This window comes from Gracilinanus agilis, chromosome 6 (assembly GCF_016433145.1).
Source record: "Gracilinanus agilis isolate LMUSP501 chromosome 6, AgileGrace, whole genome shotgun sequence".
Classification (NCBI taxonomy): Eukaryota; Metazoa; Chordata; class Mammalia; order Didelphimorphia; family Didelphidae; genus Gracilinanus; species Gracilinanus agilis.
The window spans coordinates 215,114,209-215,131,123 of NC_058135.1; the positions used below are offsets into that span (position 1 = coordinate 215,114,209).

Sequence of the window (16,915 nt, forward strand, 5' to 3'; positions counted from 1 at the left end):
TCTGCAATGAGGATGAGTTAGAACCCTTTCAATATGATCAGGGGTAAAACAAAGATGTCTATTATTACCACTATTATTTAATATTGTATGAGTAATGCTACCTTAGAAATAAGAGAACAAAAGGAAATTGAAATAATTAAAGTAGGTAATGAGGAGACTAAATTATCATTCTTTGCAGATTACATGATGATATACTTAGAGAATCAACAGAAAAACTATATGATATCATTAATAACTTTAGCAAAATTCTGGTTATAAAATAAATCCACATAAATCATCAGCATTTTTATATATTACCAAAAAAGTCCATCAGCAAAAGACAGTAAGATAAATTCCACTTAAAATAGCTATAGACAATATAAAATACCGGGGAATATAGTTGCCAAGACAAACACAGGAATTATATGAACATATTCCAATCTAAATGATTGAAAAAATATTAATTGCTCATGGGTAGGTCAATGTAATTTAATAAAAATGATAGTTCTTTTTTAAATTAAGTTTAATTAATTTAGAATTTTTTTCCATGGTTATATGATTCATGTTATTTTCCTACCGTCCTACTATCCCCCCAATATCCAATGAGCAATTTGACTGGGTTTTACATGTGTCGTTGATCAAGACCTATTTCCATATTATTAATATTTGCACTAGAGTGATCATTTAGAATCTACATCCCCAATCATGTCCCCATTGAAACATGTGATCAAGCAATTGTTTAAATTGTTTTAAAATGATAGTTCTAACTAAATTGATTCACTCATTTGTGGCCATATAAATCAAACTACCAAATAATTATTTTATAGAATTAGAAAAAAATCACCTGGGAGTATAAAAGTTCAATAATTTCAAAGGGAATTAATGAAAAAAGATGAAGGAAAGTGACTTAGCAGTATTAAATCTCAAATTGTTCTTTAAAATAGTGATCATCAAAATAATCTGTTATTACCTAAGAAATAGATTGGTGGGTAAAAGGAATAGGTTAGAATAACAATAAAAACAGTTAAATGACCATAGTATTTTATAGTGTTTGATAAATACAAAGACACAAGCTTTTGGGAAAAGGACTCACCACTTGACAAAAACAGCTGAGAAAACTGGAAAACAGTATGGCAGAAACTAGATATTGACCAATATCTCACACCCTTTACCAAGACATACAACAACAAGTTGGGGAGAAAATTTATAGAAAATTTCTCTAACAAAGGCCTTATTTCTCAAATATATGGAGAACTAATTCAAATTTACAAGAATACAAGTCATTTTCCATTGACAAATGGTCAAAGGATATGAACAAGCAGTTTTCAGATAAAGAAAACAATGGTATCAATAATCATATCAAAAAAAATCCCAAGTCACTTGTGGTTAGAGAAATGAAAATTAAAACAACTCTGAGGTACCACATTATACTTACTATATTAGCCAAAATGATAGTAAAGGAAAGTGATGAATGTTGGAGGGGATATGGCAAAATTGGAACACTAATGCATTATTGGTGAAGCTGTGAACTGATCCAACTGTTCTTGAGGACAATTTGTAACTATACCCAAAGAGCATAAAATTGTACGACCTGATAATACCACAACTAGGTATTTATCCCAAATATATGATAAAGAAAGGTAAAGGACATACTTGTACAACAATATTTATAGCAGTTTTTCTGTGGTAGCTAAGAATTGGAAATTGAGAGAATGTCCATCGATTTGGTTATGGCTGAACAAATTTTGTTATCTGATGGTAATAGAATACTATTATGCTATATAAGTAAGAATGAGAAGGATGACTTCAGAAAAACCTTGAAAGATGTACATGAATTGATGCAGAGTGAAATAAACAGAAGCAGGATAACATTGTTCACAGTTACAGCAATATTTCAATATGATCCTCTGTGAAAGATTTAGTTCCTCTCAGCAATATAACAATCCAGGACAATTCTGAAGGACCTATGCTAAAGAATGCTATCCATCTCCGAATAAAGAACTGTTGGAATGCAGATCAAGGAACACTAATTTTCATATTAGCTTATTTTGGGGAAGGAGAGAGGTGTTGATTATATATGAGTTTTCTCTTATAACAATGACCAATATAGAACTATGTTTTGCATGATAATACATGTATAATCCTGATAAAAATTGCTTAGTATCTCTGACAGGGGAGAGGTAATGGAGGGAGGGATACATTTGGATCTTATATTTTGGAAAACATATCTTGAAAATTATTAATACGTGTAATTTAGAAAATAAAATATCTAAAAATAATTTTTAAATTAATTTTTAAAAGTTCAGGTAAAAAAAATAAAATCACAAATCCAAATTGTTTTCTAATCTACTAAACTTTTCCAATCTACAAAATTATATTAATATCTTATTTTAAGTCTTCTAATATTGAGAATTTTCCTGTTTTATTATTTTTGATAGTATTACTGGGTGTCTGATGAAACCTCAAATTGTTTGGATGTGAATTTTTCGCATCATTATTGATTTAGAGCAATCCTTCCCTTAGTAACAGACACTTCTTTAGGAATTATCAGTTTCTGTCATTTGAGCATTGGGGAATGTGTCTTATTTATATTAATTTTCAATATGTCTTGATTATCAAACTCATCAGATATTTTAAAGAGACTCCCCCCCCAATTATTCCCTTTTTTCTTCGCTACAATGATTTTGATCATTAAAATCTTTTTGATTTCCTGTAATCAGAATAATTTATTTTATCTTTTGTGACCAGTACTGTCCTTTATATAGAAGCTAGAAGTGATCTTAGAAGTAGCCTAATCCCCATAATTTACACATGAGGAAATTGGAACCTAGAAACATTAAGTCATATTGGTTTTAAAGAGCAGAGCTAAAATCCAAACCTAAGTCCTCTTATTCCAAATAAATGCTCTTTCTAGTGTAACCTACTTGGAAGACTTAGTGAGGTTATAATTTGTCCAAACTTATGTAGGTATGAGAGTGGAAGAGCAAAGATTTGAACCTAGATTCTATGGCTCCAAATGCAGTGCAAAACTTCTCACATATTTGCCTTACCTACCTCATAAGGTTGCCATGAAATAAAATTGAAATGATCTATTTAAAGATAATGCATGCAAAATTATTTTTGTTCATAAAGCTCTAAGAAACTTAATTCATATTGCCATTATTTCAGTGTGAAACTAGTTTGGGAAATGGGTAGGATTCTTTGTAGTCGATCATGACCTCTACATAGTCCTACTGGTCCCCCTCCCAAAGCTCATTATTGTAATAATGAATAATGAACAAAGTTCACTGTAGAGTCAAGTTGCACATATGACTATGCATAAAACATGCATGATCCATTGTATTTATTCAATAAGGTCATAAGAAGTCATGTATTCAGTTGTGATGAGTTACTTAATTCAACAATGTCTTACTAAAAAAGCAAACATTCTTAAAAAAGGTTGGGGAAAAAAATCTTGCTGTAGATCCAGCTTCCTGCAAGGTAGAGATGGAAGTGGTCTTCACAATGTGATTTTAAAGATCTCTGGGCAGACACTCTGTCTTAAAGATCTCCTGAGGTACACTTGAAATTCTGTACTTGTTTTGTCCTACTCTTGAGCATTCCAGATGTTAAAGATTCATTTGGCTTTAACAAGTATTTCTTTTTCCAATTAAATTCTCCTTGCAGAATTAGAGTCTGGGAAGGTTATGAGTCATTCAACAGTTTCAATATATATTCTTTAACTCATGTTCCAAAGACTTTATTTTACAAGATAAATGGCATAGTAGATAAGACATTGGATTTGAGAGTAATGATGACCTAGGCGCAAATCTCTCCTCAAATATCTACTAGCTCTGTGACTGGGCAAATTATGGGGACTCCCATAATTGACTTATTTGTAAAGTAAGAGAGTTACACTTGATTCCCAAGACAATTTTGAGCTCTAAATATATAATACTATTATCCATTCCTGGCAATGATTCAGGTCATGATCTTCCTTAACATTTCATGGAGTTTGATTCCTTTGGCAATCTAATGAAGCATTTGGAAACCTTAATGGAATTATTTCCTTAAATAATTGAAGGAAATGTTAAGTTTGGTTAGAAGTTAGTGAAGACAAAGATGTTAATTTTTCCATCCTACTTCAAGGAACTCCTGAAATCTATCTCCAGCACTCAGGAAAAGGGACCTCATTCTAGAATGTGACATAATAGTTTGAGGTCTTTAGTCTGAAGAGGTTTTTTTTTGTTTTTGTTTTTGTTTTTTGTGGAGATGATAATTGACTTCAGTTGCATCAGAGTTATTTTTAAGAAGGATTAGAGTTCTTCTTAGCCCCTGAGTGCACGATTAGAGTAGTTGGTGCAAACTTCAGATAGTTAGGTTTAGGTTTAGCATTAACATCAACTTCCTAACAATAAGAATCAATCAAAAATGCAATGGGCTATAAAAGGGGTTAGTACATTTACCCTCATTAAAGATCTTCAAGCAAAGATAGAACTACTTACTTAATGTTTTCAAAGAGTCATTCTTTTTCAGGGATGAATTGGACTCACTTTTTTTCTGAGATCCCTTGAACACATTTGAATCTTTTATTATTTTTAAATAGATTATTTTCTTCTTAATATTTGAACTAAGAATAGTCATGTGGAAAGGATAGGGATTTTTATTTGGAGGAAATAATCAGGTTAGGATTGAATCACAATGCTTTATAATAAACTTTAAAGTTTATAGAGGAGGTAATAAATTGTCCTTCACTGAATGTCTTTAACTGGAAGCTGGAGGTAAAATTGTTAAGGATGTTATAGAAGGATTCCTGTTTATATTTAACATGGACCAGATACCATTTGAATGCTTTATGAAGATAAGAGGACTTGATTTGTAATTGTAGAGCTGAGGAAAGACTTGTTTGAGAACCTGACATTTGAGCTGACACTTTTGAATGATCATTCTGATTTTAGCAGGAATAGGGGAGATCCACAAGAATTTTCCAAGAAATAAGTGGAGCCAAGACCCAGAGGTGTAGGAAAGCACAGATAATATTTAGAGAAGCAAAGGATGAAAGCAGTTCAGTTGAAAGGTGGGAAACATGAGTAGAGTAGTGAAGGAGAAGGATGGAGAGATGAAATGATGTCTGTATTGCATGTTCCTAGATGTTTTATTTTACTAAAGTTGAGTTTGATGAACCAATCAAACAGCATTTATTAAGCCACCAACCCTGTGCCCAGTACTTGAGCATAAAGATACAAGTGAAAAAAATATTTATTTACTTTCATCAATAACGTGCATGTCATATGAATACTGTGCTTGGAAGACCCTGGAAACAGGTCCCCAGGGTGAACAATTAGTAACAAACCAACTGGATATGGGGAAATTTGAATAGACATTCTATATTTCTCTGTTTCCTACAGGTCATCAGATTATGGAACTTCATACATCAAACTCAATTTACAGCCAGGCATCACCACAGTGATTGACAACTTCTACATATGCCCTACAAACAAGAGAAAGGTATGGGTCAGAGACATTCTTTTTTATTTGTGTTCACACTGAAAAATTTAGACTGAAGTTCATTTAATTTAAGTGGGAATTTACTTGGTAGAAACATAATGGAGTCAATTTGCCACAACAGCAATACCTGCATCGAAGCTTTTCTTGTGTAGCCTCATCTCTAAGAGTCTGAGCCATGTGGTCACAGTTTGCTATCTCTTCTTAATGGTGGTTAATTGATCAGTGAATAATTCTGTTGAGCGTTTGTTTAGCTGTGTTGTTTTGTCTTGTACCTACAGAGAAGACATGTGCGAACTAAATATGCGGAGAGAAAGACAGACACATTCATGTGACTGTGGGGAGATATACACAGAGAGAGGCAAGTTTTAAAAATATTCATGGTTAGATCTAAACAATTGGGAAAAATTTGATTTCTCATAGGTAGAACAAGCTAACATAATAAAAATGACCATTCTACCCAAATTAATTTACCTATTTAGTGCCATACCTATCAAACTACCAAAAAACTTTTTTACTGAATTAGAAAAATATTCATGGTTATCAACATAAATATACATAATATAAATATATATATTCTACTTCCACATATATATATATACATATATATATATATATATATATATATTCTACTTCCATAGATACTTCCATATATATATGGAAGTAGAAAGACTCACCTTTGGAGATGAGAGTAGTTAGAAATTTTAGTACAAGTACAGAGTTTATAATTAATCTGTTTTGAAAAGAAAAATGTGTCTCTGTATTGGGAATTTGGCATAATTCAATATCCATCACTAGCATTCATTGGTTAGGAATGGAAACAATCTGTTTCTCTGATATTCATTGTTTTCATCTCTCCCATGTGCTAAGTATCATCTTGTTCTAAAGCATATTAGAGAACTCCGTTTTTTAATGTCCTGCTAGACAGGTAACTCTTTTCTTGTTCTTTGAACCTAAACTACCTCAGTGTCTCTCCAGATTGTCCCCAGCAGAGAACAGCTCTTTAAGCTCAGCAAAGGGTACAACTCATTTCAGGCACAATTGGGTAGTCTGTTTCCCAACAAACTAAGAGAGTGATCCATATCCATGTGGTCATATCTCTGCTGCTTCTCAAGGAGATAAAATCTGAAAGTGGTTTGAGTAGATTAAAGCTAATATGAACTGTTCAATGGTCTAAGAAATGAGCCATCAGGAAGAAATTGAAATTGAACTTTGAGCTTGGAGTGTTTGGATACTTTTCATTGTTTCACACCTTGGATGTGATGAAAGTAGGATAGGTTTGCTTTCATTAGTAGCAGGAATTCTGAATGTGGAAAACACCTTCCACCAATGGCTGAACATGAAATCTTTTCCTTAGAGCCTTTGAAGGCATTTGAGACATTGAGAAATAAAGTAACTAGTCCTGAGGCACATGACTGGTATATATCTGAGAAAGTACTAAACCCATATTTTTCTGACTCCACAGTTTGCTTTCCAATGTGTTGTGCCAAGCTACCCCCAGTATTGTCTTATCGTGATAAGGTTTATAAAAGATTTCCCTCACCATGTGAGATAGTTAGCATAAATTTTATTAGACCCATTTTACAGAAAAGGAAGCTGATGTTCCAAGAATCTCGTGGCCATGACAAAAACTGCATTACAGCAAAGAACTTTGAAAAATCTGCTTTTTGCTTTAACTCTGTGGACTTCAGCAAGACACAAGGTCTCATTCACAGCAGTTTCAAGTTACATTAGGATTCAGCTGTTAAATATCATTCCTTCAGGCTGCCTTGATATACTTGGCTTCATTTTTAACCAATGTCATCTTTTTTAAAGTGTTCCTTTTTCTTAAATGGGCCTTTATTGCTTGTAAAAAGTGGCCTGATTGACAGACTTGGAATTGAACTTAGACAGAACAGAATGTAGAGAAGCAAAAAAGGGAAAGGGTGGATTTCTTTCATGCAATGAATGTGCCACTTTGGACAGGAAGTTGTCAGCATGCAGGAGAGGTGATTCTAGTTGAGTAGTCACAGTTTTCTTGGCCCCTTGGCAAATAGGAGAGTTCCAAGATACTCCTTGGAAACTAGCCTATCCAATCTAAACCAAATGACCCCCTCCCCACTACTTCTTAGGACTAGAGGCCTAAGCCTTCTCTAAGCCCTAAGCACACACTAGATACTTAATATTTATTGATTATGTCTTCATTATTTCCAGGCATGTTATATTCCTATCATTCCTATTGTTAAACTCAGTTGAATTGTCCTTTCTTTTTCCCTCTTATCTCCCTAAATACCCTGAGATTAATGAGGTAGAATTCTAAGACAATCCTGGTGCAGATTTCCAGGTAAAGGTGGTCTCAGGAGTGTTTTATCATCATATGTTTCATCTAATATTTGAAAACAAATCCTCACCCAATTGAAAAATCCAAAGAATGGTCACTACAGACAGAGGGAAAGGAAAATGAAACATAGGGGGCTCTTTGATCATCTCCTCTTGGGTCAATAAAATAAGGAGAAGTGTGAAAAATCTCATCCATTAGGGGATACAGAGCTAGATAAAATTTATCCTCATAGCAAATTATTTGGTGGATTGGGAATAGAAATGGAATAAGTAATGCTAATCCATAAGAGAGTCTAACAGTGTGAGGCATTTCAAAAGGAAGTAGGATTGTGAATGTTTGTTTGAAGAAGTCAACAGAGGTAACTGTTCAGTGAATCTAGAGGAGCATAAAATAAGGCATAGGGCAGTGGGGTCTACTGGGATCTATTATAACAACTCTAGAGAATAAAGCACACTAGCCACTTTAGGAAGTAAGACTATCTACCCTTAGCCAGAAGTAGATACTCTGGTCAAAATCCAGTTCTAAAGAATTCCCACAATACAATTGTACTTTTTCTAAGCTCTAGAGATACGTATGTCTCTTGTTTGCCAAAACTACTACAAGGATTCAGACAACTGATAACTATCAGGAATAAGATCTGTATACCCTCCTCCTTAACTTTAGTATAGCATGCCATCCACACGCATTCCCAATTATAGCAGAACTTTGCTCAGCACAAACAGCACTTTCAAGTTATCTCTTACAATAATATCAATTTTACTCTCTGCTCTCATTTTACTCCTGTCTCTGGCCAGGGTGCTGACATCATTTTGCAGGGTCTCCTCCTTCAGAAACTCCTACTCTTAAATTCAAAACTATTCAAGGAACATAAGATTACAGAGGCAGTTAGCCAACAATGGTTCAAAAAAGATTCAGACATTCTAGTGACTTAATATGAATGAATTGTGAGGCATGGCAGCTCCCCCTACCCCAATTCATCCTCGCAAAAGATAATGTCATTTTAAGTTTTATTTATTAAAATATTACATTTATTAAACATATATTATTGGTACATAAACATACATATGTTTCATGAATATATATAAGCCTTATATATATTATATTACATGTATTATATATGTTTATATACACATATGTGTAATGTATGTGTGTGCTTTCCAGAATGAAAAAAAGTTAAAAGTTGTCCTCTGCCCTGGATGATTCACATCTGAAATACTGGGTTCATTTCAAGATTTCACATTTTAGGTAGAGCATACGCAAAGTGGCATGGGTCTAAAGAGGACAAAATGATAAGAGGACTGACAAACTTGTCATAAGAGGATTATTTAGAATAAAACTGAGGTTGTTTAGTATAGAAGCAATAGGATTTGAGGGGGTGTATAGGGAAATATGATCAATATTTTAAGTATAAAAAGGTCTATTGTGTAGAACAGTGGTTCCCAAACATTTTTGGCCTACCACCCCCTTTCCAGAAAAAAATATTACTTAGCCCCCTGGAAATTAATTTTTTAAAAATTTAATAGCAATTAATAGGAAAGATAAACACACCTGTGACCATCATCGCTTCCCTGGATCACTGCAGCACCCACCAGGGGGCAGTAGTGCCCACTTTGGGAATCACTGGGTAGAACAAATAATTGAATGCGTTCTGCTTTGACCAAGAAAACTGAACAAAGAGCAATGGCTAGAAGTTGTAGAGAGACAGATTTATACTTGAAATCAATTTAGGAAAACTTTTGAACAACTAGTGTTATCCAAAATGGACTGCCTTGGGAGGTGATGTGTTCCCAATTGTTATAAAGAAATAGGGGATACTTTGCTCCTAGGGGATAGAGATATGAGTGAGGAGATTGGAGCCTTGTATCTCTATATTCTCCCTAGGAGCTTGTGAATGGGGGAACACCAACCCCAATCACCCTTGTTAGATGTTATAATTACCCCTTCTAAACAACAGTGCCCAGGAAGGATGCCAATGGTCAGGTGGATGGGTAACCCTTTCAAGTCCCACCTGGGATTGGATCAGTTATTAATATTGGGCTCTGATTAGCCTTGGATGATGTTGTTCATCTGACTGTGTTTGCTCCCTCCTCAAGGGTCGTGATATAATGACCACTCAAGAAGATACTTATTAAATGCTTTACCTATGATTTTAATTAGGGAAAGGACAATCATGATAAAGACTGGGGATTGGAGACCCTGTCAAGCTAATATCTATAGGCTATAATCCCTCAGGACTGGAGGCTATTGATTTATAAAGCTGGAGCAATCGTTCTTCACAACCCTATCTGATTCAGCTTGGCCACTGCCAAACCAGAGAGAGAGTCTGCTCTGCTGGTGCAGCTGTATTGATGATGTCTTCTCAACTTTCTTATTATCTGTTGGTGATGTATTAGCCTTCACAGCCTTCAGGAAGTAACCACCCTTAAAACCACCCTTTTCTTCTCAGACTTCCCTTGCTCCTATTCACCACCCAGGACCAGATACCTAAATAACTATGATGATCCAGATACCTAAAGATCTAGGGAGATTCAGAGAGAACCAATAACCCTGGTCAGAGACCCATAGATCAATGGTCCAAGACCAAAGATCAATGGTCAAAGGTCTCTCCCACATGGCTGTTAGGGGTATTTATACTCTCAGGCCAACTGACTTTTGCCCTTCACTCATGGAATCTGGGAACATTCCAATGTCTCCAACTGTCTCCCCTGTCAATCAAGGAGAGACCAACATTTCCCAGAGTTTGAATATATCACAATCAATATTCTTCATGAGGAAGCTGGGTGGTCAATTAGCAGAGAAATTGTATTAGAAAGCTCTGTATAGATAGGAGTTTAAGTAGATGATCTTTCCAACACTAAGATTCTATACTTCTGAATTCTAGTTCAGCTCTTCCTTGAAATCATTCTTGAGCACTCTAAGCCTCATTCTTTTTCATATGTTCTGATTTTCCTGATTATTTATACTTTAAAAAGTGACTCATAATTGTGATTACTGCTATTGATGCAAGTAAGTTTTTTGAGATTTAATGAGTTGCTGTAGACCCTCTCTTCCCATGCTCCATCCCAAGTCATCATATGTCTACCAATCTTTTATTGATGACCTTCTTCAAATTTCTCCACATCGGACTTCCAATAACAATATCACAACATATGGCTGGATCTGTATTGAATTTTTACCACTTTGAAAAGATGTGCCAGAACTTCTATACTGTTGGTAAAACCTTGAATGATCCGTATTTACTGTTATAGCATGCTGAGTTGAAAATGTTCTCTGCATATGCCTTTGAAACCTTGGGGAAGTAAGAAATTTACCTCTCTGGGCTTCAGTTTTGACAAATTAAAGGATTAACCTAGATGAATTATAAAATTTGAAAGAAAAAAAGAACTAACTCATAGCCTGATGGGATCCTAAAGGAGTAACTACTGGAGAAAAAATAAGAAAAATAACTTCTATTTGTATAAAGATTTGTGGTTTACAAATCACTATACATATATTCCCTAATTTGAGACTCATCATAACTTTGTCAGAGAGCTGACATCGGGAGCCAAAGGAAAATGAAAAGTTTCATAGAGAAAGTAGCATTTGAGTTGGTTCCTAAAAGATGATGAAAATCAGCCCTGTTATCCCATCTTAATTCATGCAGGCAGTATAACAGATGGCTTGAATCAATTTTGTAAATGTTGGTTACTTATTACTTCTAAATAACTTGACAAATAATTTCTTTCACTTTCACTATGTAACTTCTAAAACTGTTTGAATGTATTCAAATGACATATGCAAAGATCTAGCATCCTGATCCCTCCAAAATCGACTAACTTGGTCATGTCCTGAGACATTTCCTGCAGATGAATTGTCACCTTTTCCCATTAGAGCACTCACACTTACAACAGTGATTCTGATTCATCATTCACAGGAATATGTGAAAAGTGTTTTGTAGTCATAGTAGCAACAACAATAGCAGGAAGAAAATAAAACCCGACTTTTACTTAGTAGTATGTTGTTTGTGATATATTTCACATAAATTTGTTCTCTTGAGTCTTGCAACAATGATCCTGTGAGGTAGCTGCTACAGTTTTCCTTTTTATGGATGAGCAAGCAGAGACTCAGAGAGGTTAAATAATCTTTCAATGGTCATGCAGCTAAGAGTCTGAGATGGGATTTGAACTTTGCATGTCATAATACTTTACTGTAAATGGTACACTGTGCACCAATGCCATTGTGAAAGCAACCAAAGGAATGTTGTGAAAAGCTATTAAATGTGTTTGTATATAAAGACAGCCTACAAAAAGAGCAGGGAAATTTGCAAGGAGATTCAGTGTAGGGATACAAATAGGGAATCATAAAATTATAGAATTCAGCTCAATAGACATTGATTTTTATTGAAGTGTCCAAAGCACAGAATGGGAAGCAGTATTCACAGCATGTAACAAAAATGTTTAAGATAACATGATTGATTGACTCCCTGTTCATGGGAATGGTACTCTAAGTCAGCATGGAATTACCCAGGGCTCTGGAGAACCAGCACACATTATGAGTTGGATCAGTAGCAGCTACATTTCACACATACTAGGATCAGTGGGCTGTGGAACAAGTGTCCTAATGGGTATTAGTGAATAAAAATAAAAGCAAAAGTGCAGAAATAAATATTTGTCATTATTTCAATAATACAGGGGGTGTAGTGTTTTACTATTAAAGAAACATCAAGGATAGACTAATATGTTTTCATCCCTTTTAATTAATTTTTAATTAATAAAAGGATATTTCCTTCCCTTCCTAATCCTCTTTATCATTGAAAAAAAGAGAAGAAAATAAAATTTTGTAACAAATATGCATAATATAACAAAGCAATTTCCTGAACTGACCACATCCAAAAAATCTCACTGTATCCTGAGCTCATTCCTTTTTGGTTTCAAAGAGGGTATAGTAGACTTTATCATCAGTGCTTTGGAATCATAGATGGTCACTTCACTGATTAGAGTCCTCAAATCTTTTGAAGTTTATTATCTCTTATATTACATATATTTAAAAATCCTTACTTTACAAATGAGAATCAAAACTGTGCATAGATTCCAAAGCAGAAAAGCAGTAAGCCCTAGGGGTAATGGGAGCAAGTGACTTGCCCAGGGTCACACAGCTGGGACATGTCTGAAGCTAGACTGGAACTCAGGTCCTTCTATCATGTAATCTGGCATTCTAGCCACTGAGCCACCTAGTTTCTCCCTACAGTAATGTTTTTATAAAATAAACTCTCCTCTTGATTCTTCTGACTTGACTTTATATCTGTTCAGAGAAACCATTCAAGGCTTTTCTTGAAATCCTCCCTTTTATCATATGTTCTGGCACAATAGTATTCCATCAGGTTTAGATATAATTTGTTCAAGTATTTCACAATTCATGATTATCACCTCAGTTTCTAGTTCTTTGCCACTAGAAAAAATAAAGACTCTATTTTTTATACTTTGGGGTCCTTGATATTCTTCAGTATTTTAAGTTAATTTGACATAGTGCTTTCCTGTCACCTAGAAGTTGTGAATTAAATACTAAATACCATCCTCCCCAACAAAGTGTGACAATATTTGCTACATTCTACACATTTAACTCACACTACATCCTAACAACCACCTATCCAGGTAAAGAAGGGAAATATGGATGGAAAAAAAAGAAGAAAATGGTAGGTGGCATAATAGACAGAGAGCTGATCTTGGAGCAAGTTAAGACCTGATTTAAAATCCATCTCAGATACTTAATGACTCTGTAGCTTTTAATAAGTCAGTTAACCGTTTTTTAACTTAAATACGTTATCTATAAAATGGAGATGATGAGAATACCTATGGCACAGTATTATCATGAGGAGTCAAATACATTTACATACGTAAAGTATTTTGTTAACCTTAAAGCCCTAGAGAAGAATTGGTTAATAAACTTTAGCTCTTTCATTATTTGTTAGGATCAAAAATAGTTCCTCTTTTAATTTGGGTCCTTATAACCTTCTCTATGTTTTCTTTGTTTATATCATATTAGTTCTTGTTATATTGTTCCTAGTTCTAATTTTTCCTCTCTGCATTAGTTTATACAAATGTCCTGTTCTTGAAGTGATACTGGCTTAGGAGATCACAGCTTCCATTTCTAAATGTTTACTTGATATCCCTTTTAGAGTATGTTCTAAATTTACCCAAGAAGCATGCTAATAAAATCATTCCTGCAGGCAAAATTCTCTTTCTATTTTCAAAAGTCAAACATTTGGTATTTTCCAATCCTGCATTACCTGCCCAACTTTCCAAATTAAAAAAAAAAAAAAAAAAAAAAAAGACCAAGCCAAGGAAAACCTGAGTTCAAATCTATCTTTAGGCACTTACAAAGTTTATGACTGAGAAAGTTATCTAAACCTTGTTTCCTTCATCTATAAAATGGGCATAATAATGATAATTCACAGACTATGTTGTAAGGATCAAATGAGCTAATAATTGTAAAATATAGCACAGGACTTGTATGTACTATATAAATGTGTCATTTTTTATTGTTCTTTTTATTATTAACCTAGAATTAAGTTCCTCTGAACCTGGACAATTGGACAAAAAAGGCACAGTTAGTGGCTGTCTTACCATTGCCTTTATTATCTTAGGTTTAAATTCTATGTTAGCAATTTTTGCTCTTTCTTTTCCAGACCATAGAGTATTCCTTTTGATAAAGAAAATGGAAACAAAATGAGAATTAAGTGATTTTGACTTTTCCCCATTCTCCATAATCATCTTTCCATTATGGCCAAGCAATAATCCCATTCTTTCTTTCATCCTTTTCTTTTCCCAATATAATATTTTAAATCCACATCTTTCTTCTTTTTAATTTATTTAGACTATTTTTCCATGGTTACATGATTATTGATTTTTCCCACCCCTTTTCCCTCCCCACTCCTAGAGCTGACAAACAATTCCACTGAGTTATATGTGTAGCATTGTTCAAAATCTATTTCAATGTTATTCATATTTGTAATAAAGCAATCTTTTAGCATCAAAACCCCAATCCTAGCCCCATCGAGCCACGTTTTAATCCACATCTTTCTGTTGTTGTTAGTTTCCCTTAAAGCCTACCTTAATTCTGAAATTTAGAACTGATAACACTGTTCTTTTAGTACAATCACACTCTGCCTTTGTTTCTATCTTCTATAATTTTCTTATGAAAGTGTAAATTAGTTTGTTTTACCTTTATTGGCCCCTTCAGACAATTTTTCCCTCTTTCTCCAGATTTTTCCCCTTTTTATCTGTTGAATTTCATTTTTGAGGCTTTCCACCATCCCAGAATTTTAGTCTGCAATATAACTCCTTATCCTTTCTCTGAACTCTTTTAAATCTGCTCTCTTACATTTGATTTGTTAAGGTCCAATCCTTGTCTGACCTTCCTTATGCTACAATCTGTAAAATTTTATGCTCTAAGGTGCCTTATAGAACTAACATTTTATGACTCAGTCACTGATCGACCTCCTATGGGCCTCAGTTACCTTTTGTGTAAAATGAGAATGTTGGATTAAATAACCTCTAAAATCTTTTTCAGCTCTGATATTGCCTGAATTTGGGAGTTAGAGAATATTCTGGTAGAGAAAGAAGGATATGGCATGAGTAAGAACCAGACAAGAGCATAACTAGGAATTAACAGAGTAATAGGATATAGAGAATAGATAGGAACTCCTGAGGGATTTGAGTGAATGCCAGAATGTAGACTCATGTTGGATATAATGAATTCTCATTTAATATCATGTTGTCCTTTGTTTTCAGCAGCAGTGATTGCTATCTGAGGGTGGATTGAACAGCTCTCTTTTCTATATAAACAGAGACTCTCTGCTTATTAATTACCTAAAAATCAGTGTGTATAAAAGAGGATTCTCCATTTTCTATTCTCTAAGATATCTCTTCTTTCTCAATATCTCTTCATGAAGATGGAGAAAGAACTGCACCTACACCAAAGTAGTCCTTTGGAAAAGAAAAAAAAAAAGAATACGACTCATCATATATGAAGCCTCCCCAACCCTTTTCTGTCTTCACTTCCCTCCCCATCTCAAGCTACAGATGGTGTAATTTCTACTAGTTTGACTCAGGAGGCAACTAAATGTATCAGGGGATAGAATGCTAGACATGAAGTCAGGAAGACTGGATTTCAAATCTGGCTCCAGACATTAATTATCTCTGTAACCCTGTGCTTACTTATTTACTTAATGTCTTTCATCCTCAGTTTCTTCAATAACAATAGCACCCACCATACAGCATATTTGTGAGGATAAAATGAGATAACATTTGCAAAGTACTTTGTAAACCTCAAGCTGCAATATAAATGTCAGCAGCAGCAGCATCATATTGTTGTTGCTGTTATAGTCATTATCATCATCATCATCATCCTCATCTCAGCCATTTTTCTGAACTTCTCCATGAGATCAAAGATTTAAATCCATGAAAGAGACCACAAAAATCTTATAATCTAACTTAATTAATTTTTACAAATAAAGGAAATTGAAGTTTGCATCGGTTAATTGTGACCCAAGATCACATGGTTAGAAAGTGATAGAGAGTCAAATCCCAGCCCTCTGATTCCAATCTCAACTTTCCACAATATCATGGTGACAGTATTTAATACTTATTTCACTCATTCAATTAATAGTCATTAATTGAACATGCCTTATGTTTCAGTCACTGAAATACAAAAGAAAATGAAGTTGTCACCTTCAAAGACCTTACATTTGTATGGGGAAGGGAATGGCAGGAAACCATGTTCATATATGCAGAATAAGTACAAAATAAATGTTTAGTGGTAAAGAGAGGGAAGATACTAGCATCTGGTGGGATTAAGAAAGACATAGAGAAAGTCATTCTTTTTTTTAAATTTAAACATTTATTAATATTCATTTTTAATATGGTTACATAATTCATGTTCCTACTTTCCCCTTCACCCCCCGACATCCCCCCTCCCTTGGCCGATGCGCATTTCCACTGGTCTTAACATGTGTCATTAATCAAGACCTATTTCCAAATTGTTGGTAGTTGCATTGGTGTGGTAGTTTCGAGTCCACATCCTCAATCATGTCCACCCCGACCCATGCGTTCAAGCAGTTGTTTTTCTTATATGTTTCCCCTCCTGCAGTCCTTC

General features: G+C 34.4%; 1 protein-coding gene across 1 annotated transcript in view; it reads left to right on the forward strand.

Annotated features, from left to right (window-relative positions):
- SORCS2 (sortilin related VPS10 domain containing receptor 2) overlaps window positions 1–16,915 on the forward strand; it is a 1,347,356-nt gene that overhangs the window by 782,131 nt on the left and 548,310 nt on the right. The window contains exon 3 of the mRNA XM_044681767.1: window positions 5,367–5,466. Coding sequence (XP_044537702.1) covers window positions 5,367–5,466 — 100 coding nt within the window. The remainder of the gene's footprint in view (window positions 1–5,366; window positions 5,467–16,915) is intronic.